The 27,704-nt window shown below is 44.7% G+C and overlaps 1 protein-coding gene across 6 annotated transcripts; it reads right to left on the bottom strand.

The window, feature by feature from the left end:
• Positions 1-112: 112 nt before the first annotated feature.
• On the bottom strand, positions 113-27,704 carry bptf (bromodomain PHD finger transcription factor). 6 transcript variants are annotated; one of them, XM_084926711.1, is made up of 32 exons: positions 26,920-27,704; positions 24,075-24,897; positions 22,313-22,533; positions 19,817-20,002; positions 19,430-19,612; positions 17,211-17,423; positions 17,046-17,125; positions 16,555-16,907; positions 16,296-16,427; positions 15,965-16,094; positions 15,731-15,866; positions 15,364-15,633; positions 13,726-15,268; positions 13,319-13,443; positions 13,092-13,220; positions 12,817-12,967; positions 12,605-12,728; positions 12,254-12,497; positions 11,635-11,787; positions 11,099-11,238; positions 10,898-11,006; positions 10,579-10,814; positions 9,315-10,479; positions 7,716-9,208; positions 7,481-7,563; positions 7,171-7,396; positions 6,538-7,061; positions 6,266-6,442; positions 5,909-6,101; positions 3,595-3,679; positions 3,149-3,335; positions 113-2,072 (listed from the first exon to the last, which is right to left on the bottom strand). In XM_084926711.1, the coding sequence occupies exons 1-32, from the start codon at positions 27,428-27,430 to the stop codon at positions 2,057-2,059; spliced, it is 10,341 nt and encodes a 3,446-aa protein (XP_084782837.1). In that variant the 5' UTR covers positions 27,431-27,704; the 3' UTR covers positions 113-2,056. The 6 variants fall into 6 exon arrangements, with proteins under 6 accessions (XP_084782837.1, XP_084782834.1, XP_084782836.1 ...); XM_084926708.1 differs by having other exon boundaries at positions 113-1,015; XM_084926710.1 differs by having other exon boundaries at positions 113-1,015; positions 11,099-11,235.

Below are 27,704 nucleotides of genomic sequence, written 5' to 3'. Positions count from 1 at the left end.
AGGTTATGTACAGCATAACCTGAGTTTCTGTCAGTTTTTACATTACGATTTATGTCTGCAAGTTAAGAGACACTAACAAAATCTCTTTTGTGTCAAAATCAGAGGAAAGAAATCGGTGTTTTCCATTTTATTAAGTTCCATATACATCAATATTTCTTCAGTTGTAATACAAAAAAAAGGAAAAGAAAATCAAGTCAAAATCTGATGATTTTTTTTTGTGTTTTTTTGTTTTGTTAAACAAACAGGGCAGGAACCTTCAAATACATCATCCTTCTCAGTCACTACTGCAAAGCAACTCATTTACAATAGCTTATTACTTTCAGTAGGTTATAGAAGTTGAACCAAGCAGACTATCAATGTCCAGATAATTAGTACTTAAACGATCTTTCATGCCACATCAGACTAAACAATGAGTGGAAATGGGAGAAAAAACATTGCTCCACTGTGATATATGAATTTAGACACAAAACTCTACTCATTATGCTGAGTAGAACCTAGCCATTGTTTGACAGTATTCAGTTTCTATTACATTGGACATGATGACCACAGGAATGGTCTGAGGGATCTTTTTCTTCTTCTTTTTAAACCAAGTAAGAAAAAAAAAGATAAAAATACTCAGATCAAAAAAAAAAAAAAAGTACATGGAAATATGAGAGCTCGTAAGAGTCTTTTCTCCGAGGTAAACTTTCTTCTGAAATGCCTCAGTTGTTCTCGCTCCTCTGATGAAAGCAGGTCCATAAAAACAGGTCCCTTACAGCTGAAATGAGCAGAGGGCGGCTCTGCCTGGAAAAGAGATCCCGTGAAAGCAGCAAGCTGGTTGTCCAGCTTCCCCCCACCACCACCACCTCCCGCTGCAGCCGCGAAGAGGAGCAAACCCCAAACACAGGGTGAGGCAGAGTCCATCACAGAGTTACAGTTCAGGAAAGCCATATTCTTGGCAAGTGCATTTTTGTTTCGCGCAATGTGCGATGTATCCTAAGAGGCTGCAGAAGACTGAAGCTTGTTGTTATGAGACCTACAGAACGTGAAGAGAGGGGAAAGTTGAGAGCCCTTCGCAAGGTTGTTTATTGCTATAACAGTGATCAGACAAGAGACAAGAGGATGCAAAGGGGTCTGCATGGGATCCTACAGCCATGTTGGTGTAATTAACTGGGAATGCTTTTTATTAGTGAAGAAATCTTCCACAACTACAAACTGAGGTTACTTTGCTCTAACTCCTTACTCCGTCTAGTACATTTTAGTCTCATAAAATAATACTATCTAAAAATTATTTCATTATTATTTAAAACAGTCAAATACAGGCATATCTTACAAACGCTGTACATGATTTAGAGAAAAAAAATAAAAGAAGAAGAAGAAGAAGGGTATATACATTCAAGACAACCACCTTAACAGCCAGGACAACAACAACAAAAAAAATCAAACTCAAGGAGGGAGGCAGTATACAAAACGTCTTATAAATATCTCTCTATATTAAAATATGCAGCTTTATACCGTTGAGTCAAAATTCCCAAATTAACTCGGGTGTAGAACTGAAATAAATACAAGAATGAGAAACTAAAATGCATTTTCTACTGAACACAACCCTCGTTAGTGTGACTGATTGTTCAAAAAGGCCACGACTCCTGATTCGGGATCACAGACTGTATATAAAAGATGGAAGTAGCCACCGTGGCTCACCATTATCAGTTTTGACAGCAACAATGTTGCATTCAATAAAACCTGAGACTGTTGACTGAGAGTGAAAGTCAGTGGCTTGTTTTCTGTAGCTATAAGAAAGAAAGCAGATAAAAAGTAGAAGTTGGGGCTACTTTCTTTTTTTATATACAGTCTATGTTTACGATGTGAAGACAGCATGCCCCTCAATTACATCACTGACACCTGTCAACATGGCTGCCATTGTGTTGTCACTGAAAACCGTGATCACAACGGGTTCCTGAAAACTTCTCGTGTTTTGTTTGTGTTCTTGTGCCTTTTTATTCTTTTTGTTTTGCTTTCATATCAATATTACTAGAGACCCCAGCATCCAGTCCAGACTCCAGCTAGACTGGCCCACTTAAGAATCTGACAATCTGTAAGAAAGAAGAAAATGGGATGGCATAAATCAAAAAGGCATGCAGCAAAAGTGAACAGACACTAATGCAAGATGATACACAATACAGGATGTAAACATGGCACTCAGGTTTGCCAAGACACTGGATGTAATGGCCTAAAGTCTGTCAGCTCTCTTGGGTTTTTAGTACTGCCAAGCAACTACAACGTACAAGTAAAGCACAAGTAAAACATCATCACTACACACATGCTAGTGCTATAAAACAAAAGAAGAAGAAAAGAAACCGTGAATGGAAAGCCATAAATGCACACATTAAAGGGGACCTAATAAAAGTCCACTATAGTAGCTTAAAAACTTCAAAGTATTCCTTAATTCTTATTTCAGCCCTGCTCTGTCCCTTTAAGCCAAAACTCTGCTGATTGGCTGCCCCTTGTAACAGCAGTGGGTGGGACTTATATGCCTGTAAAGAGGACTCTCAGTGACATCAGGCAGAGCCAAGACTGCGGCAACAGAATACCTGCTCATTATTTGAAACCTTACCCGTGTTTAATATGAGCATAAATACACCACAGCTGATATACTGGTATTGGCATTTATAACAGCTGAGAAATGGCAAAAACAAAACATAAAAATAATAAAATAAAAAAGTTGAGGGAGAAAAACCCCCCAAAAAACCTGGCAACCATGTTATGAGTGTTAATGTTGCGTGGTTTGTCCACCAGAGGGCACTGCCCTGTTGGCAATACAGATTAGAAACATGACAAACAACCAGCTGATCCAACCTTAGCAAGAACGAATGTCAGGAAATCTGTTTGTTTCATGCTAAATATTGGCCAGAATATCAGATTTCTTTAAAATCACTAAATATCGGTACTAGTCTTAACAATCCTATATAGGCTCTAAGCATAAACCATTACATAACAGTATCGAAAATATGGAAAACCATCATAGGTCCCCTTTAAGGAAGAAACAAATGAAATGGCAGAATTACTGAAAAAGCCAGTCAGGCCAGTCGAGTGTTTACAGCAAACAGACAAGCATGGAGGAGAGAAACTTGTAGGCCGAGTCTGCGGCACCAGCAGCGCTTAAACTCACCTGCTCGCTTTGAAACCTTTTAGCTTCTGTACAAAGAAGGCTTCGAGCGTCTCGGCGCACTGATAGAAGGGCGTGTCGTTGGGGTTGTAGTAGCGGCAGTTGTCGAAGATTTTGGTCACGTCTGCCACAAACTCCGTGAGCTTGTGATAATGTCGCTTTTGCAAACGGGTTTCCATTGTGGAAAAGTCTGCGAGGAAGGAAAAGCACGACACATTGCTCACATCACAAAAAATACATACATTTACACATTTTTTATCACATGTCTATGCAAACTTGACAAAGAGGCAAAAACAGCAAATAAATTCTGTAACTGGAGGAGAAACTAAATAATTATAATAAGTTAAAACAAAATTCTCCCGTACGTGGTGAATTCACACGTGAGTAAATACTTTAAAAAGCATTGTCTTTTTTTTTTTTTTAAATGACCTTTTGTCACCCAGTCTTACCCATTGGCTCCTTGATCACGCGATAATAATCAGGCGCGTCATGCGGATCCACCGGCTCCAGGAAAGGCCATGCCATTTTATGAGACTGGGGAAGGGAAAAAAAAATAATTCAGGAAATGATGCCGGTTTTGTTACTGCAACTACTTTAGGCATAAAATAAAACTTCACTGTCAACATCCCTTGACTACACAAACAAACACACATAAATAGCATCAAAGCACTTAAATGTAAAGACAAAGCAAGTCTTTTATTGTGTCTTGTTGCCATGTTTTAATCTCAAAATCCATAGTTTTCACTCACTTTTTCTACAGTTTATAGATTTTACAGTTTCACCCAGTTTTGGATCCATCTGCATTTTCTGAAATATAAAAGACCTAAATAGAAATTGACTCAAAGCAGCCCCATCCCCCATTTCCCTTTTTCTTTTCAAGCCAAGCCAAAGTAACAATCAAATAGGTTTGATTTTAGAGTTTACAGCATCTTTAACATTATTACTGTCTTTTTTTTAGATTACTAATTACATCAGACTTCTACTTGACGACTATAATGGTTAAAAATGATTATGCATAATTATGAATTATGCAATATTATTGTAATACCATGCAAATACTTAATAGGAATTTAAAATAAAATGAACAAACTCCAGTAAAATTTTAACCTAATCCAATAGGTTTATCCTCTAGGATTCATTTCTATAAAGGTCACACCTATGCTTCCCAGAGGAAAGACACAAACTCGGACTGCGGGCAGGACAAGCTCATGTATTCCTAGTGATGGGAATAACGGCATTACAAGTAACGGCGTTACTAACGGCGTTACTTTTTTCAGTAATGAGTAATCTAACTAATTACTATTCCTATCGTTACAACGCCGTTACAGTTACTAACAAGAAAACGCGGTCCGTTACTATTTTTCAGCAAACAGACGGTTGAAGCTGTGTTCAGCTTACCGCATCGTATATCAGTTGCACGGAAGTAGCTGTAAGTAATCTGGACGCTACAGCTTTAAGCAGCTGCGCGCGCTCCCGCGGACGGTAATCACGATCACTTTCTGGCACAACACCTGGAGCTAAGGGGGCAAAACAATCGCATGAGTGCTGCTGTTTGACTGAGGAAGAATAAAGTAGTCGTTTATAAATTGTGTTGATAGGCCATGTAAAACCAGTCATGATAAACAATATATACGCGGCGTTTTTTCCTCAATCGTTTCGTCACGTTTACTGTCTAAGGACAGCGCAGCAAGCACTCTCTGCTTATGAGCCAAACAAAAAAAAACAAAAACGGGAAGTTTTAGGAGTGACGGAGAGAGAGAGAGCAGAAAAAGAGGGAGAGCGAGTTTTGAGATGTGAGAGATTTTTGACGTTTAGCGTGTTTGGAGTGTGTAGTTAATGTGTTGTCTTGTGTAGTTAGTGTGTAGTGTTGTGGATAGTTTTGTGTTGTGTGTCAGAACAATGAGGCGACTGCTGTCTCCAGGTAGAAACAGGAGTGATACACCTGCTGCTGTCAGACCTGCAGGTATCAGGCTGTGATTTTCTCCTCTATAGTGGACAGAAATTATTGTTTTGGAGTGGCACAAATAATTTGTGTGGCATCTTATTGAATGCAGAACAGCTGATTGTTCTGTAAATAGTTTGAAATGGTTATTTAAAAAATCAAGGTAAAAGGAAAATGGATGCAAATAACTTTGTTGTTTGCAAAACTTGTGCAGAGGATTTTAAAATTGACAATTTATATTTGCATTTAAAGTTATGAAATATGATTCATTAAACATGTTTGTGGTTGTTACAGTAAAAAAAAAAACTACTCTGATTTTATGTCTTTTGTCTGATTTTAGATCAATTGTGTTAATACAGTATGTCAACATGAAAACATAACTGTAAATTCAGACACGCGAGGTTGTGCTGGAAAGAATGATACCAAACAAGGCAAAGTAAATAGTTTTTAAAGGTAAAATGTGGAGGGAAAATCAAAAGTAGTTAAAAATGGCCAATTATACCCTGGACCCCAGAGTTGTTTTTTTTTTTTAAAGTAACGCAATAGTTACTTTTCAAGTAATTAATTACTTTTAGAATATTGTAACTCAGTTACTAACTCAGTTACTTTTTTGAAGAAGTAACTAGTAACTATAATTAATTACTTTTTCAAAGTAACTTGCCCAACACTGTGTATTCCTAGTGCTGACCCCAACCCACCGGTAAATAAAAACCTTGTGTGGGAAATAAGGAAACAGCTGAAAGTACCTCTCACTGACCTCAGCCCACACACTGGAAACCACCTTGTTACTGTTAATATAAAAAATTCCAAAACTTTCATACCTGTAACGAGCGTAATATTCTTTTCAACCCCTCGTAGTCTTTGTCAGTGAGCGGCGTGAGGACCGTCATGGCGTCTTCTGTCGACTGGCACTGCGGGCACACGTACACGTCGATGTGATTGGCTTCGCTCTGCAGGATCCCCACACAGCGGCCGTGGTACCAGTTCTGGCAGCGATCACAGCCTATGTAAAACCTGTGGGTGAGCGACGCACACATCCCGGTTAGCACACTGAAGGAAGACTCCACACAAATATGCAAACAAAGGAAACGTCTGACACAGACTGAAAAACAAAAGCGGTGCTATAATTAGAGGGAAGCAGACAATGCTAACGTAAAGCCATCTATATGGTGACTTACTGCGATTCATCGTATGGTGTCCGGCAAATGCAGTACAGCTCCTCATTACTTCCTCCCTCCTGCCCGCGTTTACAGTCGTTACACACAAAGTCCTCTAACTTCTTAGCCTCCTTCTCTGTGATGCCAACGCAGGCGCCGTGAAACCAGTTGGAGCACAGGTCACACCCGATATAAAACCTGAGAGAAATCAGGTGATTTAATGACAGCAGAGTGCCTCACAGTCAAATTACAATGACTTATTACAAGCCCCCCCTCCCCTCAAGACAGCTTACTTTGACTCGTCATAGGGCGTTTTACAGATACAGTACAATTTGGTGTCCTTCTTGTGATCCTTTGAGGTAGAAGACAGCTTCTTCTTCTTCTTCTTGTGTTTTGAAGAGTTGGAATCTCTGTCCTTGTCTTTGTCCCTATCTCTGTCCTTGTCCCGGTCCCTATCCCGATGTCTGTCCCGTTCTCGGTCTCTCTCCCTCTCCCGATCTCTGTCTTTATCTCTGTCTTTGTGTCGCTCTCTCTCCTTGTCTTTGTCCTTGTCCCTGTCCCGTTTCTTACTCTTGTCGTGATGCCTCTCCCTGTTTCTGTCTTTGTCTCTCTCGTCTTCTCTCTTCCGCTTGTGGGACGATGAAGGTGAGGTCACTGTGCGCGTGCTGTGAGAGGAATGTGTGGAGTGAGAGAGTTGGGAGGAGTGGGAAGACTGGGAAGAGGCAGCCTTGACTGTTGCTGCAGCAGCCTGGGCAATAGCAGCTCGAGCTTTCTCTTTCTCTCTCTGCAGCCTGGCTATGTCCCGCCTCAGCTCCTCCTGAGAGGGAGACAGCACATGTAAGGAATAAAAGTAAACAAGAATATTCCCACTCTCTCTGTCTATAGACCAAAAAAAATACGTTTGAGAAGGCTGGAGATGTGCTCACCTGCACTTGCAGCTGCAGCTCTTTGTCCAACAGGGCCCTCTTTTTGAGGATTTCAGCCTTGAGATGTTCTTTGTGCTTGTACAGGAGCGCGGTGAGCTTGGTGGCATTCTGCTTGGAGCGTTTCTGCTCCACCACCTCTTCCTTCTTTCTTTTCTTAGCTGCCTGCTTCTCGTCCTTCTCAATCTTGTCAAGGATGAATTTCATCACCTGGTTGCAGACGATCATCCTGAAGAGAGAAAAGAGCGCGTTAGTCGCTGGTTCATCCGCGTCATCGGTTTTAAACAGTTTTAACAGACTCGAGCTCCTGAACCTTTGGTTCTCCTCTCGCTCAGCTGCAGCCAGGGTCTTCCTCTGTTTCAGCTGTTCTGCTGTAGCATTCTGCTTCACTACCGCCTGACATTAAAAAAAACAAAGAAGTTATTTTAATATATGTTCGATTGTAATACAGTGTCAGGTCTAAAACAGGTCTTTATATAACTAACGTTTGCACACAGATATAAATTTTGTGAGAAATCCCTAATTTTTGTTCTTCTTTTGACTCATACCTGCTTTTGGATGCCGTCTCCAGGGCTGATCGCCTGTGCGTTCTGCTCCTTCTGTTCCCTTTTAGCTTCCTGGTGTTTCTTCTTCTTTGGTGTTTGCTGTAGCTGCTGCTGTTGAACTTGCTGCTGCTGTTGTTGTTGCATCCTTTGAAGCTGCTCCTGGACGCTTGCCGGTGCCTGTATGGTTACCATATTCTGGATCTGGTGGGCTTGAATTTGTCCCCCGGTTTGCTGGATTTGGATCGGAAGCTGCAGTTTGATCTGCTGAGGAACCGTGCCACCCTGCTGCTGCGCCTGGATCTGGGCTTGGATCTGGGCTGCAACGTGGGGCGGCAGAGCTGACAGCAGCTGCACGGGCTGCTGGAGACCTGGAACTGTGATGAGCTGATGCCTGATTGGAGACTGGACCTGAATCTGAGGCTGTGTTTGAACTTGAGTTTGGTTCTGAGGTTGGAACTGGACTTGGAGCTTTGCTTGGACTTGAGGTTGGGCTTGGACCTGAAGCTGTTGTGGGACTTGAGTTGGTTGCGAAGATTGGACTTGAAACTGGGGTTGGGTTTGGACTTGAGTTTGAACTTGTGACTGAATATGGACCTGGGGCTGCTGAGAGGCCTGAGTTTGAATCTGGCTTTGTTGCTGGAACTGAACCTGAACCTGCGGGTGGAGTTGGGTTTGGATCTGAGGCTGCTGTTGAAGCTGACTTTGGGCCTGAGACTGAACCTGAGGCTGGGGCTGAACCTGGGGTTGCGATTGGACCTGAGGCTGTTGCTGAGCCTGAGGTTGGGTTTGCGGCTGCGTTTGGAATGAAGCTTGTACCTGGTGGTGGTACTGAGGTTGGACCCTCGGTTGGATCTGGGCCTGGGATGAAGCCTGAACATGAGGCAAGGTTTTTGTTTGGGATTGAAACTGCACCTGAGGTTGAATCTGAGCATGAGGGGGTACTTGCCCTTGGGGTGGCTGCTGAGTTTGTGGTTGGATCTGTGCTCGTGGCTGAAACTGAACTCTGACCTGGGGGTGACTTTGAGGTTGTGCTTGCAGATGCGCTTGAGCCTGAATGTGTGGCAACTGTTGGACTTGGCCGCGAGGCTGAACCTGAACCTGTGCACGGATTTGGCCTTGAAACTGGGGTTGAAGCTGAGTGTGGGTTTGGGGCTGAAGCTGAGGCTGAGCGGGTCTCATGGTGGTCACGACAGAGGAAACCGGCAATCCCGTCATATGAACCTGCACTGCTGAGACCGGCATTTGTGCCACCTGCTGCACGGACACGACGACCGGGTGCTGGACTTGTGCTTGAGACTGAGGAGTCAGGGATGCCTGAGGCAGCGGAGTAACGGGGGAGTGAGTGGCGATTGGAGCAGGGGTGGAGGCGGGTACAGCAGCCAGAGCGGGTGGCTGTACAGCATCTGCTGCCTGTAGAGCTGGCTGAACTGGAGTCTGCGCTTGAGGCGAGGTGGGAGTCCATCCTGAAGGCTGAGCTGCCCTCTGCTCTGTCAAAGCTACAACGAGACAGAGAAGCAAACAGAAAATTTTAAAGTCAACTAAGGCAAAACCATTCTAAGGTCCACTACAACAGGACAGTGCTGATGATGGTGGGCACTTTACCTGGCACTGAAGGTGTTGTTGAGGTGGCAGTAACTGGTGTGACAACAGCGTTTGCCACAGCAGCATGGAGGGGGACAGGACCTGTGGCTTGGATTTGAGTAAGAGCTTTGGCTGGGGACGGGACAGCGATCTGCGTGGACATGACGGCTATGACGGGAGCAGAGACGGGTGCAAGGGCCGGGGTGGGAGCTTGGACAGGTGAAGGAAGAGAGGCAGAAATGGGCACTGGAACAGAGTTAGGACCAGCTGCTGCTACACCAGCAACCTGGGGGAGCAGGGGATCAGCAGCATGCACCTGAACTGGGGTGGAGGATAACCCTGGGGCAGAACTGAAGGCGTGTGCCTGGACTTGGGATCTGGGGGCAGCTTGTCCTGGTGGTGAGCCTGCAGTTTGGGTTTGTGTAGGTAGAGAACTGGGTGCGAGGCTGGAGACGAGGGTTTGGACCACAGGTTGGAGGTCAGCTTGTGATGATGCTGAGGTCAAAACCTGTTTCTGAGTCATAGGCGGGCCTGCATTTGGTGCTGGGAGGGCTGGAACCGATGATGCCAGCTGGGGCTGTGCAACAGCTGAGGCTGGTGTGGAGGGCAACATCTGTGTGGAGGAGTGGGTTGCAACTTGTGGCAAAGCAGTCATGGGAGTGGATATTTGCGAGAGTGCAGGGACGGGTGACGGGGTAGCAGCTGAAAGGTGCATTTGAGATGCAGCCTGGACGACAGCTTGTGGGGAAGCAGGCACGGGGGCTGCGACTTGGGTTTGCACGGGGACTGGAGCTGGAGTGGGGGCTAAACTTGGCATCTGTGTCGGGCCTGCGACATGCGTTGGGGCAGGCAAAGGGGCCGTCATTTGGGTTTGGGCTACAGATGAGGGAGTCGTCTGGACTTGTGCAGAAGCTCTGGGTTGAAGAGGAGTTGACATTTGGGTTTGGGGGGTCTGGACTGCAGTGGGTTTGGCAGGGGTAGCAGGAGCAGGTGCTGAAGTTGGAGCTGAAGATGATGGTGGAATCGGAGTGAAGAGGAAGCGCTGGACCTGGCCATTGGGCATAGCTGCCTGCATTAGTTGTTGACCGGGGCCGGGGATGACTGTTACACCCTGCGGGATGATCTGCAGCTGTCCCTGGGTCTGGCCTTGACCCTGGATCACCACAGTCAGACCTGGGTTTCCTCCCTGTGGAGTTGCACACAAAAGCATTTTTATTTTTTTAAAGTAATATTTATAAGATTAAGATATTATAAACTACTTTTAGAGAGAAAGAGTAAGGGAAACCTGTGCACTCTGTGTAAGCTGCATGAGCTGTGCCATAGTGAGTTTAACTTGACCCTGCTGCGGTCTTTGTGTCTGGGGAGGAGCTCCGGGAGACTGTCCAGGAGCTGTGGAGGCAGCACACGGTGATGGTGCAGGACCTGCAGCCCTCTGACCCAAAGCTGCCTGCACAGGTGTAGAACCAGGCACAGCTGCAGGCTGGCCACGGCCCATCGGAGCCACAGCCTGATGAACCTGACCTGGAAGGGATCAAGATTTATTATTTGTATTGAAATGTTGGGGATGTTAACCTGAGAATAAAAAGTAGCATTCAGACACAAACCTGGCTGAGCTGCTGAACTTCTGACCCCTGCTGTGCCTACAGAGGTAGACTGAGTGAGTGGCTGATTCACTGCGGTACTGGGCTGTGTTTGGCCTCCTGCTGTGGTGACCTAGAAAAACAAACCCAAGGGTGAAAACATCAGCAATCATGCTTAGTGTCTTTAGTTAATAAGTGAAAAATACAGGGTGAAGGACAAAAGACCTGTTGCTGGGTGGTTGAGGTGGAGGTTGTGGCTCTGAGGTTGATGTTGCCAGTTGTAGGATGCAGTGTGCTGTATGTCCTAAGGTTCGCAGGAGGCCCAGCGGGGAATATACCCAGGACTTTTTGCTGCACTACACCTGCTGACAGGAACATTTATGTTAAAAGGAGAAAAAGCAGAAATGTGCTAGGAACATAGATACAGGTAAACAAGAACAGGAGGGAAAAGCATGCACTGAGTATGCGTGTCTGAAAGTCTTCGTCACTCAGTTAACTAGATTAAAGTAGTTTATACACAGAAGCCAAAGACCAGAAATGCTTTATAAACAGTTTTACAAAACAGTGATCAGCTTTTAGCCAGAGAACCTTTTCAGAATACAAAGAAAACACACACACACAAAGAAAATGTGGCATTATCTAAGCTCAGCATCAATACTTCAACGCAAGTCTGACATTTTCACATAATACTTCACCATCCATTTTTGGGCACACATACGCCAAAAACCGGCAGGAATGGATGTCATTCTCGTGCTCCCTACCTCCTTGAGTAGTGGGCATGTTCAAGGTGACAATCTTGCTGTTAGCGGGCAGTGGCAGTTTGGCGGCGAGGACCTGGCCAGCCACAGTCACTGGGCTACCAGCGATCTGGAAGGCTTGCTCTGAGGTGGTGATGCTACCAGCCACAGTGGAGGCTGCAAGACACACCACGCCACCTGTGGTCATGGGTAACCCAAGAAGGACCACCACAACAGCCAGTCTACGGCTGTGGTGTCCACTGTTGGGAGTCAATATAAGGAGGCTGATGTTTTGAATATTTTGGTATCGGGTATATTGGTTTAGAGTCTAATGACACATGGTATTGCATGAATGCCTCAAAGGATATACAGAATTGAGAATTTTTGCAGGATTCAAAGTGGACACCACGAACCACAAAATTCTTTTGGCATGCGAATCGTACTGATAATGAAAACGCTGAAGTCGTGCAGATGATGTATTTGTTATGGATGCCAATATTACTTAAATAGAAAAAACATAAAAGGGTAAAAACTGAAGAAATCTTATGACACCCTCCTCGGTTCCTCCCTCTTACAGATGATGAGGATGATGATGAGTAAAAAGGAAGATGACTAAAGCTCTCCTCATCTTCCAGCTGCTCACCTGAGCTGTTGTTAGCCTGACCCTGCTTGACCCAGGAAGCAAAAGACTGATGGAAGTTCTTGTCTTGCTGGAACGGGACTGGAGAGCTCAGTTTGGAGGCCAACACCATCTTGGTTCCTGAAGTTATTTGACTTGTCTTCTGGCCCACCGATACTGGGGTGCCGGGAGTGCCGGCTGAGGTGGTGGTGCACGTTGTCGTGGTTGTTGTGGCAGTTGTGGTCGGTCTCTGCTGCTCGAGACGTTTCTGAAAGAAATGTGTCCAACCATTTAAACGTTCTGCTGGTGCGGCGCTTTACCCAGAGCCAGAATCTCTGATTACACCCGTGTAACAGCAGTGCGCAGAGTTTCTACCTGCTGGGCTGCCAGTCTGGCCTGCTTCAGCTGGTTCTCTAAATGGGCCTTGACCTCCTCCGCTGTCTTCAGACTACTGCCGGTCTTGGAGGGATCTCCGCCCTGTGACTTCTCCCTCTCCAACCTGTGGCACCAAAAAGAAGGTAAAGTGTTCACTAACACAGTGACGCTATGAAGAAACATACAGAGGCGACGCTGAAGGAGTTCCTCACCTCTCTGCAAAGGCTCTGATCTCCCACAGCTCCAGCTCCTCCTCAGGCACCCACGTTTCCACAGCAACAGGACCAGTCGGTTTAGTGGGCTCCTGCTTCTTAGGCCTCAGAGCACTTGAGCGCAGGCCTTTCCTCTGTGGAGTGGGGGTTTCTGCACACAAAAAGTCAGAAAGCAACAATTAATTATGTTTAGAAATGGATTATCTTCTTCAAGTGGACCATTAACAGCTTGTCAAAGATCCTACATCATGCCCAAACAGACTTTCGTTTTCTACCTTTGGGAGTGTCTCTGTTTCCGAGGGGGCAGATGATCTTCCTGATGCAGTATTCAGAGCGGATGCCATAGGGCCCCACGTCTCTTCGTTTTATAATCTCAGTTGTGGTGATGTCTGTCTCCGTTGTTTCTTTGGTGAAAGATAAAACACATTGCCACATTTTCATATTTTAAATAAAAAACACACAGCAGAAAACTGTACATAACATGTGCTCAGAATTTTCTAACCTTTTCGTGTTGTCCCTACAGCAGCAGAGGGCTTCACAGCCATGTCGTCCCACCTCAGGCAGGCCCACAGCAGCCTCAGCATTAGACTGACCCCTGCCAGTGACCTCACAGTCTGAAGACGGTACCTGAACAGTCACCAAAGCTGTTAGTTAGTAAATCTTCCAACAGTAATTCAGTTTATATGAAACTTTTTTCAGCAGCTCTATTATTCACTGGGGTTCATCACAGTGGCTGAGTGGCCACTACTACTACAGCCAACTGTGAGACGAGAGCCGAGACGAGAGACGAGAGAAGCAGCTAAATTATTTGAGGGATTGAGTCTATGGCAACCTGGCTATTGCAATGACATCATACTGTAGCAGTAGATCTAAAGGTAATTTCAAGAAAAGGTTAAATGTGTTACGGACCTCCATGTGATTCCAAAGGTGGGCCGAGGTGAAGGGTACGGCCATATATCTGGAGCAGGCTTGGCATTGTAGTTGAAGATGGGAACTTCTCTGAAGCCTGCCTTCCTCGCCAGTCTCTTAAGGTCATCGTTCGGGAGGACAAAGATGCTCTTCTTGCTGCTCTTGGTGACAAATTTGCGGTAAGATGGCAGGGCTGTGCCCGAGCGGGCCTTCTTAGTTTTGGAGAACCTTAGAAGGCTGACTCGATTTTTGGTGGAGTACTCTTTACTTATTGTCATGGAGCTGGCTGAACCAGAGGCGCCCGTTTTGGTGTCAGCAGCTGGAAGTTTAGTCTTCTGGGAAACGGGCGTTCCGGAGCTGGGCTGGGTGGCGGAGCTGAAAACGGCAACGGAGGAAACGGCGCTACTTCCTGCGGGCACATCGAGCTTGCTGGTGCTGCTGGGCGTGTCTGGTGTCAGGGAGTTCTGAGATGCTTTCGTGGCAACGTCATTGGTGGCAGAGGACTTCAAACCTTCACCACTAGAGCAATTATCTGTAGTTTTATTATTCTGGCAAGAAGGGCTTGAAGACTGAAGCGTAACAGGCACTGCCTCCTTGGTATCCATGGCCACATCCTCACTCTTACTAACAGAGTCTCCTTTCTCTCCAACATGGTTCTCTAATTTTGGGACTTTCATAGGAGGGGGGTGACATATATCGGATACATCGTTTTGCGAGAGGTTTCCATTCATCAGGGACTTGACGGGCTCTTTGACGTCACCTTGATCTCGGGTTTCTGGGTTTGAGTGCACGGGTTCTGTGACCATAGTTTTCCCATTCACCTGTACTGGACTGGTCTTGCTTTGGGTTACCTCCATGCTCTCTGTGTCACTCTGTTCAGAGTCTTTCTCAACTTCCTCATAGGCACGTTTCTTTGAATTCTCAGACTTCTGTGTTTTTTCACTGTTTTCTAATGTCTCTGTTATACAGTTGTTTTTATTGTTAAGGCCAGGGTTAGTTAAGGGTCCTCCATTCACCTCTTTATGGGCACAAACCTCCCCGCTGTTTCCATGCACAGAATTTAATTCCTCCTGTTGACCTCTGTCAGGTCCTAACTCCTCTGATTTGACCTCCAGGCCATCTGTCTTTGCGTTTATGTGCTCTTGATCGAAGTCAAGCTTTTTAACCACGCCATCTTTCACTTGTAGGCTTTCGTCCTTCTCTTCTACTTTAACGCACGGAGTCGTAGCTGTCTGCTGTTTGGTTGATCCTTCAAGCTTAATAACAGGAGCAGGTTTTGCGGCTGCCTGTCTTAACTTCTCAAGTCTCTGCTTCTCCTCCAAGGTGAACTGCTTCACCCGGCGCTCCAGGAGCCCGTCCAGCTTGGAAGGCTTTACTTTCTTCTTATAAACTGTGCGCAGCTGGAAGCCCTCACTGACGTTCACGACGTCAGCGAAGAGTTTCGATGTTGCAGGCTCCTCCTTGGGTTGCTCGAGTTTCTGGGTTGGTTCATCCCTCTCAGGATGTGCAGCAGGTGAGGAAGGGCCTTTGCCATCAGGATTATCTATGACAAAGAAGAGCAGGGGTTAGTGGATGATGGAGATGCACATTCATGGACAGCATAGAGGCAAAAAAAAAAAATTCTTAAATTAAACTTACCCTGCTTGTTGTTTGAAGAAAACTCTGTTTTCTCATCTTCTCTTTTTGCTTCAGAATTGTTTCCCTGCGCCTCTTCTGCAGGCTTCTCCTCCTCTGTGGAGTTCTCAGATTTATGGTCCTCCTCACACGAGGCCCTCTGAGATGACTCTGTGACGGATGCTTGTTCTTTGGCCTTGTCGGCTGTCCTTTGAATTGCCCGAGTCTCCATTTCTGTTGGCATTTTCTGCTTACTTGTACAGTCTGCTGCATTTTCCTTCCTCATTTTAGCCGCTAATGAAGACAGCAAAAATAGTTTATGCACCCAAAGCGTCAGCCGCAGGAGAACATATCAAGTACCATTAAGAAATTAAGCTACTTCATCTCTTACCTTCCAGTTCTTTGCGGTAGTTTACGTTTGTGTTTCCCGGGAGCCTCGGAACAAAACGGGCCACATGCGTCCTACTGACCCAGCACCACCCGCCATACCCCGTCACTCTGTACTCCTCCCCCTTCTGCTTCCACACCTTGTTTGGAAAAAATTACGAGGAGGTTAAAAAGTAGTTTTCAGACGAGGTAGTTTACACATTAACACAGAGAAGAGTTAAGATGCTGCTGTTTGTACCTGGTGTTTGATGGGGATGGTGTATTTCACCCATGTGGCCTGCTGCAGTGTTTCCTCGTCCTCCAGTTTTTTCTCTCGTTTTTTCACCTTCTCCTTCTCTTCCCGCTCCATGGAGGTCATACGATGTAGCCTGTATTAAAAAAACATGAGCAAAGACATAAAGCACAAGGACTGTATTAGAAACAGGAAAGTCATTAGCGAGTTTGTCAGCCGTGCACTCCAAAAAGGAAAAAGTGAAGAAATCCCAGGTGCAGTGACTCACAAATAACCCTTTAGTTGTGTTTTACTGTTTGTACAGACATTTTCACAGCGCCACGTTAGTTTTGTTTACCTTGTGTGTCCAAGGGATTCCTTCCATACAGGCAGCATGACCACTGGTTTGATGGCACACTCCAGTATAGCCAAGGCCAAAGCAAATTCTCTGGCCTTGCTGCACATCTGCACTGCTTTGTTCCAGTTGGTCCTAGAAACACCAAACACAAGCAGCATAAAACTACTGATAGTGATGTTCATATCTGAAATGCGACTCTGCCCAAACGTAGCACGTCTAAGAACTACACGTGGGGCGTTTCCACTGGTCCCAGGTGTACCTGTGTGATGCCCAGTTGGGATGCATAAACGGTCCAGGGATGTTCGTCTCCAGCTGGATGATGGTAAGACGCAGGGTGGAGATCGTCAGGCTTCTCGAACCGTAGATGGAGCCGTTCCATTTGAACTCTGACGCGGTGGTCAAGCTAAACTTGTGGGAGAGGTGACGCTTCTTGTCGTGGTCCTCCCGGTGCTGATGTTTGTTGAGGGCCAGGACGTTGGTGCTGTACTGGTTTTGGTAGACCCTGTATTTACCCTCTTGGCCAAGTTTGAACAAGTTGTTCAAATTCACCGTCAGGTCCCTTTTCAAGAAGCTGAGACGTAAGGACTCGACGTCTGAGCGAACAGGCGATGACTGAAACACGAGCAGAGGACAAAGGCACATAAAAAAACGTTTTTATATTTAAAAAACACAACAGGGTGACAGTTGCAACAGACTAAAGTGGCACATTTCACTTTTCAGCAGTGAAGCTGGACCAAACCTCTTCCTCACCTCCTTGCTCCCTCTGGGCGTATGGTTATTAGATTCCTGCGCCGCTCCTCGCTCATTCTTGACCCTTTCATTATACTCATCTGTTATTCAGAACACACACTCACTATCAGTATCACCAAGGCAAAGGCAATTCACCACAAATGAAAAAGCCCATTTAATTATCACCTGTCCCATCCTGGCTGGTAAAAGAGGACTGAGAGGACCTATCGGCCAGGTCAGGTGGCTCGGGTTTCTTGGAACTCGCCGATCCAGGAACCTGGCTGCTGCCACCATTTGCCTCCGCTTGAGACGACTGCGGCTGTTGTGGTTGATTTTGAGTTGGTGCCTGCAGATCACCGGCTCGCCTGACTTCGCTGCTAGACTCTTTCGAGTCCTCGTCTACAGAAATACGGCAAAAAAGACTGAGTGCAGTTAACAATAACAATAACAGTATCAGCAGTGCGAGGTGTTAGGAAGTAAAAGTCTTTTTTTTTTTACTGCAGTGCAATCAATCAAATCTTTTTTAAAGTGTTTTTTCTCTTAAAGACACGCAACTTTAACTAAAGTCAGACTTTATTTTGATAACTAGAAAAAATCTTAAAAAAATATTCATCTTCTAACCATAAATATTTTTTTAAACTGCTTCTTTTAAAAACAAAATGAAATTGCTTTTTGTTTTACTTAATAGGAAAAGAAAAACCCAAAACTTGGTGATTTTATTTTGTTGCTCATTAGTAAGAGCTTCCAAGAGTGCAGCAACTAGGCAGTGCATCTGCCTAAAGCTTTTATTGTGAAGGGTAGCCTCGGAAAGAGCCCATGGTGCAGATCAGGTAGTGACAGTGAGCTGTAAGTGGTAACTGTGTGTAAATAACTGATCAAAAAAAGAAAAATGTACACAACATTGGTGAACAAAAAGAACAAACCAAAACTAACAATTATTAAATCCTCAAAAAAAGGTGAAAAAAAGAAGTGTATATGTGAATTAGCATATGCCCAACAAACTGTTATAAAAGAAGAATGCTTAGTCGACAATTCAAAGCTTCCTTAGACCTAAAATAACTGAAATCTATGACACTTCCAAAATGAGGCGAACACCTGCGGCAACCTAAAACGTCGGCTCTGCCTCAGAGTCGTGATGGGAGAGCGTTGCACACACATGGAGCTCTTTGTTGACGAGGTAGCAGGTGGGGAAACGGCGGAAAGAGCCTTTTGTCTTGAGCGACAAGAACCCGACCAAATGGCCATAAATTGGAAAGAGAATAAGGAGCTGCTTGTGACAGACATGGCGTGGTAGCTGCTGCCAGGGACGCCGTTTATCACAGTGCCAAAAACAAAAAAAGAGAGAGAGAGGAAAAAAACGACATGCTTTTCAAGACCAAGCGTGCAGCAGACAACACAAAGCACAGGATAAGTAATTAAATGCACCAGGAATAACTGGGAGAGCTTGCTAGCAGCGCTTAATGCACCTGCCTTCTTTTAAAGCTAAGCGTAGGAGCAAAACACACGGAAGGGTTTCTGTGCAGTGACGTGAAAGGAGAAATCATCTTCTCACAGTTATGGCCACTCCAGTGTCGTCAGGTCTTGAATGTTCGGAGACAGATGGATGTTTAAAAACTGCCACTGACGTTTTATTTTGTTTGAAATGTTTCCCTGTGTCCAGATCTTCAGCGTTTTCTTTCACGCCCACCGAGACGCATGGAATGCACCCGAGCGGCCTCCGCTAGGAAATATGCATCACAGCGTTTCACACTAGCCCGTTAAAGTCAGGGCAAACCGTAACAGAGCGGACAGCCAACACTACAAATAAGCTATAAGTGGAAAAAAAATAAATGGAGACCAGAAAAAGTGTTGCAGCTGAGCTGCATGGTTAAAAAACTTAAGGAAGGAATGGAATTAGTTTTTATATTATAGTATAACAAAACCACAGTTCTATTCCTACATTTGCAAGTGTTTGATAAATGTAACCAAATGTGTGCAATATATAAAAAGATTTTACTGTGCACAGGTATGGTGATACTGGAGCCCAGTATGATGTTAGGGCAGGGTCCTTCTCATCTCTGCTGATATAAATCAGGCCAGACACATGTAGATTGTAACTGGTGTAGCCTGTAAAATATAATGATACTGAAACTCTTTCTCTGGTTTAAATGCCTGCTCAGACGAAATCAGACCAGTTCTGCTCCTTAAAAAAATGTTCTTACGCGTGATCGACTTTTCTGTCTTTAAAAACAAGGTTTGAGACGAACCCTAATTCCAACAAAACAGATGAGCGGGGTAAAATGAAGGCAGGGTGAGCAAGAAACAGCGGAAACAAAGCGACAGATGATAATGGATGCACAGCCCAGCAGCAAGGCGTGAAGTGCAGGACGACAGCTGGACTGCAGACCAAACATGAGTCTGAGTACCTGTCCTTTCCCGCTTCGCATCTGGAGCTGACTCGCTGCTCTCCTGGCTCCCAGAATGGGAAACTTGCGCTTCCTTGTTTGATTCAATGGATTCTGTTTTAGGCAGGGCTGTGTCCAGCGCGGCAGAGCCCGGGTCAGGATCTGACGCGCAGCTCTCTTCTGCAGCAGGAGGAGCACTAGCCGCTGTGGTGCGACAAGACGAACAGCACCGGAAGAGTCATAATGGGTCAATTAGAGGTAAAAATGAATTTGCTTTGATAACGCTGCAGACAGAATTGCAGCTTCTGCGTGTAGGAGGCTAGCTCTTTACTTTGAGGAATTGGAGAAAGTTCCAGTAGGCAGGTGAACAAAAAATAAATAAATAAATACATCGGAGAAACTTTTTACCTTGTGAACCAGCTTCTCCCATCGGTTTAACCGCTTTGCTCTCTCCGTTGTCGGGCTGCGATGTGGACTCAGCAGTAGTGTCAGCTGCATTTACAGAGCCTTTATCTGAATCCTGCTTCGGCTCCTCTGCTCGAGTCTTTGCTTCCCGTGCCTCCCGCCTGACCTTCAAACGCTCCACGACAACTTCTACAAACAAACGGAAACATTCATTCATTCGACATAGAAGGCAACAATTACACATATGTGCAAATGATGTAGAAAAGTAATACTTTAAAACTGTTAAGTCTTAAATCTAAAGCATTAAAAGTAAACTAAGAGGTCTTTCAGAGCTGCTGCTCTGGGGCACGAGGGATAAATAAACAAACATGTACTACGGCCAGCCTGTCACAGTCTGACAACATGTTGTTAGACGTACTAAATAGCAGTGAGGAGCAGACCAGCATCTAACCAAACACCACCAATGTTTGTGAGATGTTTACGTGCAGACAGTCATTGTTTACAGGAGGCTTACATTCCAGCATCACTGAAATAATGAATAATTAAAAACCGCTGTAAAGAAATTATGCACAGAGGCTCTAGCATTTCCTTGATCGTTTCTTAAAAGACAGAAGATGTAACGAGCCAACAAATATAGTGCAGCAGACCAAAACAAAAGGAAAAAAAAGGATAATCAATGAATGGCATAGAAATAAAAATTCTACAAGTATAAATGGCATTAAAATAGCTTCTCTTTTTGCCTACTGTACTCCACCACATTTGTGGTGTACTTACAGTAAAACAAAAATGAAAAAGGTTAACCACGAAGTTTCGGAACAACAGAGCTAATCAGACACGTAAACCACCTTCATCCAGCTGAACATGAATATTTCAAAGAAGCTAACAAAGGCAAAAGTGGTTAAAACCAGCCAAAGGTCAAGGCCCGCCACAAGCCAGCAGCCTCGGTATGAGCAAAGGATCAAAGAAAATTATGGCGAAGAGTGGAAAAAGAGAAAAAGCTAGGTATCCTTTTATTTAGTGAAGTTATAAACACAATGGAAAATTATGCAAGCACTGACATTTGTTTTGCTCTTCTTTTGCTTTTGTGTGGTAGGTGAAATATATCAGGTAAAGGTGAGCGTACAGCAACTCATTTTCAGGTCTTTGTACCACTTTCTAGGAGGTGAGCGCTTTATTTTCAGGGTTGTTTAAGTAAACGAAGATCCTGTAACTTTTACTGCAGTTTGAGAGAAATGGTAAAGTTTAACAAATGGTTTTATTATGAACATAATAAGGTTAATTAAAGAAAAGTTGTCATGCTGTCAGTTGTAGTTCTTACAAAGAAAAATCTGTATCAGGAGATCACAATCAATGCATGCCTATCTGACATTTCCCTTATTGAGTTATCTCATGATCATTTTCTTGACTAATTATTTCATATATGAGTTATTAGACAGACATCTTCTCATTTCTCCATTTATCTGCAAATCCATTTAAAAGAAAGATGACTATTTTGTTGTCACTGCTCTTATACAGCTCAGATTTAAGGGCAATGTTGTAAAATAACTAAAATGGACTATATCTTAGTCATTAAGGTAAAAATTCCAGCTCCAATTTGAGTATAGTATCCTCCAGAGTCCACTACAGAATAAGGCATCCATATCATACTTTTCAGTTCCAGTATAACCCGCATTATGTTTCTATAACTTCACTAATCCAGCAAAAATTAAGTTAACATAAATAAAGATTTAAGATGGAGTGGATTTTCCTTTATCAAATGTTCAACATCTCAAAGACATCATGTGTCATAAACCTAGTTTTCACTGGGACAGAGACAACTGCGTCCCCACTGACACGAACCAGGTGCAGGCCTCACCGTGCAGCTGCAGAAAGCTTTTAACTGATGAAAAACACCAGCTTTACTCATAACTCTCTTTTGTCTGCAGTGGCTTAAAAAAAACAAAACAATTTCTTCCTCTTCAGGCTTCAGAATACCTACTCAAACCTCTATCTTTTGGCAGATCCTTAATAAAACACAGCATCTAACAGTTTGTGACATACACAGGAAAACTGTTAGAAAACACAGGACAGATATGGCAGCCTGTCAAACTCAAACGGAAACTGCTGGCTAAGTAATCAAAAGTCTTCTAACCACTGCCTCCCTGGAGGAAAACAGAAGGGGAAAACAGTTGCTTGCTGTCTGAGAGAACACGACGCAGGAAGAAAAGGCAGCACCTAACATTTCTGCGCCAACTGTCAGAGATGCAAAGTGCTGCTGCCTGCAGAGCATCGTCTGAAGCATCGACGTGTTTCAGAGTGCAACCCTGCGGGACCTAAACGCGCAAGGATGCAAGCGTATCACAGCTCGAGTCACACATGCTCTGATCACTGTCAAATCAGTGATTTCAAGCTAAGCATCGCTACATTCTACATCTCTATAGCATGAAAATCCACTACTATGAGCCTGAGCTCCCTCCATTTGCAGCTATCGCACAAAAGTAAAAAATCCATGATGTGTACCGTTGGCTGCAGTGAGGTAGGCTTTATTGTTTCCACGGGCTTTGTTGGTAAGGTCCTCTGTGATGTCCATGTGAGCCTGGACTTCCTCCTTCATCTCCTCGAGGGTTGCATGCAGGTCCATCTCCCAGTACTCCTTATCCAGGAACTCCATGAGCTCCTCCAGCTGAGCCTTGGTGCTGTAGTACCAGATCTTTTTCTTCTCATGCTCCCCATCCTCCTCACTAGGAAGAGAGAAAAGGCTAACCATTAGATTAAAAAAAAACATTATTTCCTTGGCTATGACAGTGCAACGTTTAAATAGAATATAATTTAAAAGGGCTGAACTCCAACTGCACATTTTTCTTTTGGGCTCCAATAGAGCAGCTTTGCATGAGTCAAAGTTCACACTAATCCTTATGTGTCTTACACAGAGTCTGAAACAAGCTGTTTTAACTCCTTCCCCTTCAAGGAAGCTTTGTGCTGATTGGCTGCCCCTTGTAAACAGAAGCTTTGAACAGCAGGTGGGTGGGCATTCTGGACTGCTAGAATAAAGATAAAGAATAACTGAAACATCATCACTGCATCTTCTTCAGGTGTAGCAGCTGCCATAGGGTGAAAGGCAGGTTACACACAAGACAGGTCACACCATGGTAACACAGAGAGTGCTAGCACTCACATTCACACCTACAGCCAGTTTACATTAACCTTTGGACTGTTGGAGGAAGCCAGAGCACCTGGAGAGAACCCACGCAGACATTAGGCAGAACATGCAATCTCCACACAGAAATGCCCCGACCAGATGGTGGATTCGAACCCAGGACTTTCTTGCTGTGAGGCAACAGGGCTAACCACCAGACCACACACCAGAAATGATGACTACCAGGTGTTAAAGAGGTTTCGATTCTTTGCTTTTATCATGCGTTCAGCTCAAGTATAAAGTTTCTTTTCCCTGAATCAATGAGATTAAAAAGATTATGGCAAATACTGCCTGGCACTGAGATTGATTTCACCTGTTGTTTGTAAAGGCTATGCTCAAACACAACATCATTTCCGGGCATGAGATGCAATCAGGAAAAGCATGACTGGCACTAAAAGATAAAGGGCTTGGATTGCAGGGCTCTTCTATAATTTCTTGACAAACAAATGACTGAATTTATGAAAGCTTATATTGTTTCCCAACAACTTTCACTTTCTCTCTGCAGCTGTTCACTCTAAAGGTTAGAACACAAAAGGGCGATTAATGAGGGATCATCTTTTAGAAAATGGTACGCAACTTTATGCATTTATGTCTGCATGGTCTTTTTTTGTTGTATGCTCAAAGCTGGGGCCTGTCTGCTTATGGTATCATTCATTAATAGCTTGTAATGTACCATTTATACTTAGACCATGTAGATGTAAGTACATTTGTTTAACTAAAAATTAGCCAGAAAACCAAGGATGACTGAACTTATTAGGACATTTAAAACTCTAAAATAACTAGATGTTGCAAATCGGGCAAATCTAATCTACAGTGCAACTGAGATAACCGAACAGACACTCATTTCATCGAACTGTGCTTCAGTCTTTTCTCTGAATAAGTTGCAAAGTGGTTGGTTTGATAATATCTCTGGTGTTACATCATTCAAGTTACAATTGGGCAAAGTCACATTTGAGAATAACAATCTGAATAGATTTTGACCACCTTAAATAACAATGATCAAATGCTTGCTGCTTGGAAATAAGCTGCCGGAGCCAAAGAGACCAGCACAGAATAATACTGAGGGAAACGAGGGCTCCGACTTACACAATAATCCTTCTGTTGAGGAACCAGTATTTCCTTTGGTGGCGGTCATATCCAATGGGCTCCTGGCGGACGTAGGGCCTACATTTCTGCGCCTCAGGCACACAGTCTGTGACACCGGGCACCTTGTGCGCCACACAAATCTCACACTGCCACTCGTCCTCTGGAACTGCTTCCAGTGGCGGTTTCACGCACTCCAGGTGGTAGACTGCCGAGCAGGTCTCACAGCACAGCAGGTCACCCAGGCGGTGACACACGCGGCAGTGGTCGTCGTACTGCATGCTGCCGTCAGACATGAGCTCCTCGCGGGCGATGTTGGTGGTTAGGAACTGGTCCACCAAAAACTGCAGCACCTTAATCTTACTTCCAAGAGGACTGTAAGGGTAATCATCCACCTCCTGGTATTTCAGAACATGATGGTACTCCACATCACTCTCACAGTATGCCCGCAACACCTCGGGCCACGTCATGCCGTCAATAAAGTACAGAGTAGAGTTGACACTGTCCTTGAGGTCAGCAGGGCCAAAGGTAGTGTTGGAGGAGTCCTCCTCATGCAGGATGGCCTTCAACAGGGAAATATGGGTCTCTGCAATTAAAGTGCATTGCTCCTGGCCTACCAGTGCTGCACAGAAGTCCTCGAAGCGGAAGGGGGAGAGACGCAGCACCGTGCTGAAGTTCCGTAGCACCTCGTAGATGGAGATGGCATTGAGCAGCTCCTCATTAAGCACCAGGAGGTCCTCAGAGGTGTCGGGAAGCTCAAGAGGAGGGATCTCCTTCTCTTCAAGAATGGGAGTTCGAGGTCGGGGAGTTCGGCCTTTTTTCCTCCCTGTGGGAAACACGATGAGATTTGTGAACGAGAAACACGGCACCTCAAAGTACCAAGTACAACGTAAGAAAAGAAAAAAGTAACACAATTACTTTTAAAGCTGTCATGGTAATAACTATGTTAAGGATATCACCAGCTTTTGAATTGTCATACATTTGCAATATATTACAATGCTCACCTGTAGTATTTTTTAAGGTAGTTCTAACTATTATTGTTTTCAAACATGGCTGTGAAACTTATGTGCCAGAAAAAAAATCAAATAAAAAGACAAAATAGAACATTTTACCCTAAATGTGAAAAAAAGTTAACTTTCCAAGTCTGGTTCAAAAAGTAAAACCTTGCATCCAATGTATCCATGTCCTGTGTGATGTAAATAAAATCTCAATGCAACAAACTTCCAAACGATTCAAACTCGTATAAGTACTTGAATAGAGTGACATTAAAAACAAACGATAGAATGCCATTGCTTTTTCAAAAATGTGAGCTCATTTTAGTCGATACTAGCAACAAAAAGTCACGAGAACCCCTAAGCAATACACCTGCTGTAACGTGTTAATTAGACTCTGGCAGTTTAGGCCATTCCTCAGCCTTTGGCTTACAATGGGAAGGAGTTCTCTGCTTTTCTATGGAGAATTTAGTGAACCTGCGCATCTTTAAAGGCTACATTGACTATGAATGATACATACATATGCAGATTATGGAACAACATATGGTGCATGCACACGGTGCTTTGAGTGCTCAATGAGAATAGAAAGGAAAGAAATCACTGTCCATCTTTCTAAGGGAAGGTCTATATTTTTAGTAAGACAATGTAAAACCAAGAAGTAGCCTTATTATACCAGCATGGCTCTATAATAAAGCTCCCCACTGGAAACCCCATGGTTCATTGTGAAACATAAAACACGGGCAGCTGTGCAGGGCTACCCCTGAAACCCCGTGCCAAGCAGGGATGGGGAATGGTTTTACTTTCGAAACTACAGCATTTGCTCTCCTCAGGTTTACCGACTATTAAAAAGAAGCTGCGATTCAACACAACACTAACTGAGAACCCAGATTCAAACTCAAAACGAGCAACTGCTTTTTTTTTAAATGTCCTTTTTTTTGGTTAAAAATCAAATTTAGATAGTTGATTTTTTTATTTTCACTACTTTTTATTTTAATATAGAGTTTAACTTGAAAAAAACAAGTATCTACATTATACACAGCGCCACAGCTTTTTGAGAATCGGGCAGTGGTGGGAAACTTTTTAGAGCGATACTTTGGCATAGCCGGGTCGACACATGGCCAGTGTCATTATTAGCTAAATGAGGGAACCTCCACCTCCCTGCATCGAGGAAAACAGTGACTGTCAGCTGGCTAATATTGTTACATCTACTTAGGAATCCCAATACAATGTTTCCTGACTCGGTTGCACCACGAGAACAGTTGCTGTCGGTGTTTTCATAAGTTTGAACTTGATTGATTTACTTACAGTTAGCCAAGCTGTCAAAAAATGACAAGCATGCTAGCTTAGTGGGCTAGGTTAGTTAGCCGGCTCTTTTGTGTACTCCTAATAAAACACTCAAAGTAGAAAGTAGAACATACTGCTCTCATAAAAAGCACTGGATGTTGCGAACACTGATTAAAAAACATACAGGTGTCGTTCTTTAACGAACACAGACTTATTAAGACATTAGCTAGATACTAATATTTCCTGCTAAAGTTAGCACGTTAGCAGCTAAGACGATTGCATTTGCAGATTTGATACTTGGAGCCAGGGGCCGGTGGTGTTACAGGTGAAATATGTGTGAGCTATTTGGTGACAGACGTTTGTGACAACCAGGTAAGCTGGTGATCCCGCTGCCGCCTCAGTCTACCTGCAGTAGCCTTAATGAGGGGACTGCGGCCTGTGTGCATTCTCCATTTTGAACAATAACCTAACTGCTTCCTGCACTCATCAGCAACATTTCGGGATGCATTTTCAAACCCCTGCAAAGTGTGTGCAGACACCGTGCCCGTGGCCATATTTAAGTGCTTATTTACCCGGAGTGCTGGCGTGTGTGCTCTGACTCCGAAAACTACTCTCTGTGCAGTAGCTGGCATTATCCTCCTCCTCCTCCTCAAGCATATCATCTTCCAGGCAGTCAGAGTCCTCCTTGAGGGCCTCTTCCTCCTCGGACTGAGGTTCCTCCTCAATAAACTCATCTTCCTCCGACCTCAGGCTGACAGCATCGTCGTCCTCCTCGCTCTCGTGGTCATCGTACACAACCGCTTTGGATGCAGGCGTCCGCCTTCCTCCACGACCACCCCTGCCTCCTCTGCCACCAGCACCAGCACCAGCACCTCTCCCTCGTCCCCTGCCCCGTGTCGACGGTCCCCCTCTTCTCTTTTTCGGCGTCTTTACGGTCTCCCTTGTGGGGCTCTCAGCGTCCTCGTCCCCGCTATCCCTCAGCCTGGGCTTCAAATTCCTCCTAGGTCGCAAGCCCCGGGCCGCAGCTGGAGATGGCTCCTCGGTTTGTAGCGGTTTGGGCGGCCTGCCCCTTTTCCCTCTCATGATAGGCGAAATCTATTATTTTACGCTCCCAATGTTTGCGTCTCTTTAGCCTGCACGAACGCGAGCGAAAGCGGTACCGCCACAAAGCTGAACCGGCGAGGATTCAGACGGTGCAATAGGCCCCGTGAAGCCCCCGTGTCTTTTTCGGGTGTGAAAGCTCAAAACGTTAGCCCGGCGTCCCGTTCTGGTGCGCCGAGAGCCGCCATTTTTTCTTCTCCTCTGCCTCTCTGGCTGAACAAACAGCAGGCCCTCGCTACAGGAGTCACGTGGTGTC

The sequence above is a fragment of the Perissodus microlepis genome, chromosome 4 (genome assembly GCF_051167445.1).
Source record: "Perissodus microlepis isolate ML-2025 ecotype Zambia chromosome 4, ASM5116744v1, whole genome shotgun sequence".
Lineage (NCBI taxonomy): Eukaryota > Metazoa > Chordata > Actinopteri > Cichliformes > Cichlidae > Perissodus > Perissodus microlepis.
Note: the sequence above shows the minus strand (reverse complement) of the source record. Positions and strands in the feature narration are given on the sequence as shown.